This window comes from Oncorhynchus clarkii, chromosome 20 (genome assembly GCF_045791955.1).
Source record: "Oncorhynchus clarkii lewisi isolate Uvic-CL-2024 chromosome 20, UVic_Ocla_1.0, whole genome shotgun sequence".
Classification (NCBI taxonomy): domain Eukaryota; kingdom Metazoa; phylum Chordata; class Actinopteri; order Salmoniformes; family Salmonidae; genus Oncorhynchus; species Oncorhynchus clarkii.
In genome coordinates, this window is record NC_092166.1 from 23,869,847 (window position 1) to 23,875,330 (window position 5,484).

Below are 5,484 nucleotides of genomic sequence, written 5' to 3' on the forward strand. Positions count from 1 at the left end.
ATTATCTGGATAGCTGTCTTCAGCTTGCTTCCGCCTGTAGAGGCGGGTAATGAAACATCCATAGGCAACGGAAAACACAACTTGCCAAAATTTGCTTTGTTTCAAGCTTTATTTAAATATGCTTCCGGGAAAGGAGCTAACGTTACTGCTCTGGATCTTCAGTCGCTTCAGCAGCCTCAGCGCGGCATCTTCAGCATCCCGTAAGTAGGCTATTAACACACACTGTAGCCTATATCGTATGCGCTTTGCTACGTTGCTTTGTGCTCTTCTTGTTCAGGACCAGGGCATTGCAGACTAAGTGTTATGCGTCAAAGTGTTTACCACTTCGGCATCAGACCCACTTCGAAGACATGGCAGTATAATAATTACCGGTGTTTATTTTCAGTCATATAGAATCGTATGTTATTGTATTTTTTAAGGGGGGGGGGGGGGGGGGGGGGGGGGGGGGGGGGGGGTCTATGCTGTTTATAAGCTACCTATGCCTCCTTGTTTCGCTCATAGCCTAGAGATCCTAGATGATGCTGAATGGCAGGCTACGGTAGGCTATAGGCTACGTTTGGTGTCAAAATTATTTATCATTGATAGATGTTTCTGCCACTTTGTTTCTGTAGAGTGCGGTTCTTATTACAACGCACTGCAGGATTGTTTCTTAAAAAAAAAAAATAAGACAAATTCGAGTCTCCGAAAAGTTTAATTAAAAATGTAATTATAACAGGCTAGATTAGGACGCCTACTGTGTTCTTATATAATTGATGAGTGTACATGAATAAGCTTGAGTGTACATGAATAAGCTTGAATGCACAAAAACATCAATAGGCTATGATTGATATTATCATCATACATGTTTTAGGAAGTAGGTGTTCATGCTTTGCTCTTTATGCTATCCTGTTAAACACAGGACTGAAACAGATGTAGTGATGGCTGGAAGAGAGTACTGGTCTCATGTGACAGGCACTTTAGATGTCCCTGTTAAACATTAAGACCTGTTGACCTGCAAGCAAAGGCATTATATATATACAGTACCACTCAAAAGTTTGGACACATCTACCCATTCACCTACCCATTCCAGGGTTTTTCTTTATTTTTACTATTTTCTACATTGTAGAATAATAGTGAAGACATCACAACTATGAAATAACACATGGAATCATGTAGTAACCAAAGAAGTGTTAAACAAATCTAAATATATTTTAGATTTGAGATTCTTCAAAGTAGCCACCCTTTGCCTTGATGACAGCTTTGCACACTCTTGGCATTCTCTCAACGAGCTTCATGAGGTAGTCACCTGGAATGCATTTAAATGAACAGGTGTGCCTTGTTAAAAGTTAATTTGTGGAATTTCTTTCCTTAATGCGTTTGAGACAATCAGTTGTGTTGTGACAATGTAGAGGCCGTATACAGAAGATAGTCCTATTTGGTAAAAGACCAAGTCCATATTATGGCAAGTACAGCTCAAATAAGCAAAAAGAAATGACAGTCCATCATTACTTTAAGACATGAAGGTCAGTCAATGTGGAAAATGTCAAGAACTTTCAACGTTTCTTCAAGTTCAGTCTCAAAACCATCAAGTGCTGTGGTGAAACTGGCTCTCATGAGGACTGCCACAGGAAAGGAAGACCCAGAGTTACCTCTACTGCAGAGGATAAGTTCATTAAAGTTAACTGCACCTCAGATTGCAGCCCAAATAAATGTTTCACAGAGTTCAAGTAACAGATACATCTCAACATCAACTGTTCACAGGAGACTTTGTGAATCAGGCCTTCATGGTTGAATTGCTGCAACAATAAATAAAAAACACTACTAAAGGACACCAATAAGAAGAAGAGACATGCTTGGGCCAAGAAACACGAGCAATATACATTAGACTGGTGGAAATCTGTCCTTTGGTCTGATGAGACCAAATTTGGGATTTTTGGTTCCAACGTCTGTGTCTTTGTGAGACGCAGAGTAGGTGAACGGATGATCTCTGCATGTGTGGTTCCCACAGTGAAGAATGGAGGAGGTGTGATGGTGTGGGGGTGCTTTGCTGATGACACTGTCAGTGATTTATTTTGAATTCAAGGCACACTTAACCAGCATGGCTACCACATAATTCTGCAGCGATACGCCATCCCATCTGGTTTGCGCTTAGTGGGACTATCATTTGTTTTTCAACAGGACAATGACCCAAAACACACCTCCAGGTTGTATATGGGCTATTTGACCAAGAAGGAGAGTGATGGAGTGCTGCATCAGATGACCTGGCCACCACAATCGCCCGACCTCAACCCAATTGAGATTTTTTGGGATGAGTTGGACCGCAGCGTGAAGGAAAAGCAGCCAACAAGTGCTCAGCATATGTGGGAACTCCTTCAAGACTGTTGGAAAAGCATTCCAGGTGTGTCCAAACTTTTGACAAGTACTGTATATTGTGTGTATACGTGTCATTCACCTGTACATGTATGTGAGCAAGAGAGACATTGCGATACCCTGAAATGCCTTGAGATGAGTCCCAGGACAGAAGTAAATAAACAACAAACTGAAATAAAACAAAAAAAGGAGATAATTCACACAGAATCGGGACTATTTGTCATTATATTTGTCTATTCAGCTATTTTTAACAGACAATACATAGTGGCAAACTATCTGTAAGTGGAAGTGGAAAATTTAGAAAAATATGGACTACGCCAAGACTCAGTGAGCACAGCCTGACCAATGACCATTTTGACTGGCCTTCACAGGCAGACTTGACTACACACTGTGCTCACTGAGGATGAGTGACATACTAACCCACTCATGCTAACACTGTGGGGAAACTATGAGTGAGAGATACATGGGGAGAGAGAGGCAGAAGGAGAGTTTGTGCTTTTGTGTCAGAGGTTTGTATTTAACATATCTAAGGAACACATTATTGAATTGTTTTCCTCCAGCCTGCACTGACCTTTCACTACTTGTATGTGTGGAGAGGCAGAGATTTAGATTCAGGTTTAATGGGGTTTTATTTCAGCTTTCTGAATGTCTCCGATCAGATTAAGCTGTAAACCTCTTGGTTTAAACTTGCTCAACAATGAAAGCCAAATGGTGAACTACTATGGAAATATTATTATTATTGTTGTGGTTGCCCTGACCGATTATCAAGTTATGTATGTGACTTACATGGTTAAATAAAGGATTATACATTAAAACCAGATTAGTGCCTTTGATACTGCCTTGTGTCAATGACAAGGGAAGCCAGGGACCCATCAGCCTTGACTTCTGTTGATGTCTCTGTGTTGACCTTTGTGATCTATAGTTACCTCTGGGACATAAAGACAGACTCATTGTGGTCAAGTGGCTTTGTGCCACATTTGTCCCTCAATGATTTTATACACTGTAAAAAAAAGTGTCAAAGTTATTGATCATTATAAACTGGGTGGTTAGAGCACTGAATGCTGATTGGCTGACAGCCGTGGTATATCAGACTGTATACCACGGGTAAGACAAAATATTAATTTTTACTGCTCTAATTATGTTTGTGAACAGTTTATAATAGCAATAAGGCACCTCGAGGGTTTGTGGTATATGGCCAATATACCACGGCTAAGGGTTGTATCCAGGCACTCCGCTTTGTGTCATGCATAAGAACAGCCCTTAGCTGTGGTACAGTATATAGGCCATGTACCACACCCCCTCGGGCCTTGTTGCTTAAAGATAACAGGCAATATATAGTATAAACATTTTAAAGATCACATGTGAAATTAAAGCTTAGAATGAATCACTTAATTCATGAGACTCAATTGACTTTCCCTGGCTAAAGGATTTAGATAAATCAAACTCTTGAGTAATGCAATTTGGCCCACTAAAAGGAAATACATTTGAAAAATGAACCCAGTCAATCCTCACTAAAGTAGCTCAGAGACCTGCATGGAGAAGCCATAGGGAATAGACCAAAAACAAATCAGGTCTCTCTGTAGTTCACCAAACTAACTTTAAAAACAGACTCATCATGCACATTTGGAGCATAATGCACTGTAATATAAACATTTGGCACAATAGAAAGAGGACTATTACTATGTGTGAAAGAGAGACTACTCCTTACAAATGCTGTACGGATTTTCAACTCTGCTCTGGTGACTCTAAACAACAAAATGTTTCCAATAATATTGAACTGAAGCTGCTGCCAGGGTCATGTAAGTAGGGAAATAATGATTGCGTCTCCAGATAGTAATCTTGCTGCATATCCCCCTGTTTGAGAATGAACCTCTAGATTGGTGTTTTTTTGTTAGGCAAATGAGAAAGCTCATTAAGATTCTGGACACCTGCCATCCTGATTTGTCAAACCATGTGACGCACTTACCGTGACCCTCCCCCTATTCTACAGGCTCCTCCTTTTGTCCACTCCTGATGGACACCTCCAGAACAAAGACCTGCCCAAAATCAGACCCCAGAATATCAAAAACACAACCACACCATATCTCCGATAAAATGTTGGGCTGTTTTTTTGCCACAGTCACTGGTGTTGCACATATGGTGACAGCTTGGCTCCTATACATGTGTATCTGAAGTGATTGCGCATTTATCCCATGTTGTTTGCAGTTGAATTGGGATGTGAGGTGAAAATAGTAGGAAACACTCCCAGTCCCAATGTCTTGCCATGGCTGATTGCCGGTCATAACTCTCTGCGTGTGATTGTGAGGGGAATCACTGGGGTTTCTGAGTCCCAGAAAGAGCAGACTATAAAGGAAGCACTCGTGCACTCGCTCTCAGGCAGCAGACCTCCCCCGTGGATCACTAGCTTTTGACAGAACATGTTCTCATTCAAAATCAGTATTCATTTGTGAGCGCCGCGGGCAGATGCTGTGTTCAGTCTGATTGGGTCGAACAAAGAGAGGGAGCTGAGGAGGGAGCCATTCAAAGCCTAGCTCAGTCATTACCACTTGAATGGGGATGGGTTTGAGAGGCATAATTGACAGCGTTCACAACAAAAGTAATCACAACATTTGGAGTGTCAGTCAGTCCGACTCTCAAGATTACTCCCAACCCTGGAATCAGAGATTAAAATCATATAACATTCTAACAACGTCATCATTTTAGGAGGTTACATTTTTTCCTGTTCATTGTTATTAGCTGAAGTTGAGTTAGCTAAATATTGGAATTCGAATAGCTTTGTTTATCACAAAAGCTTCAGGGGCTTAACTTAAAGCCTGCTGCTCTTGTGAATGGAGTGATCCAAAAACATGGCTTTGTATGAAATCTATTATTAAATAAAGCATGCACAATACATGCACAAGGATGTAGTCCCATATTGTATTTTGAGCTTCGTTCTGTATTAAACCGGATCCTGTTTGAAACATGGTGTTTATGCTATGTGGGGATAGATAGTTGAGTGTGTTTGAGTTTGGCCCCATTGCCTCTAAATTAAGGAGGTCCGTATGGGACTAACCCTGTCTCTGACACAGATCTTTAGGCACAGAACTCTGTTTAAAGCATCTGCTCTGGTTTACTGTTAAAGAACCTGTCTTATTA

The 5,484-nt window shown here is 40.9% G+C and overlaps 1 protein-coding gene across 1 annotated transcript in view; it reads left to right on the plus strand.

Moving 5' to 3' along the window:
• The window catches only part of LOC139376105 (contactin-associated protein-like 2), a 70,514-nt gene continuing 65,030 nt past the window's right edge, over window positions 1-5,484 (plus strand). Inside the window, exon 1 of the mRNA XM_071118294.1 lies at window positions 1-200. Within this exon, the coding sequence (XP_070974395.1) occupies window positions 119-200 (82 nt within the window). The 5' untranslated portion in view covers window positions 1-118. The remainder of the gene's footprint in view (window positions 201-5,484) is intronic.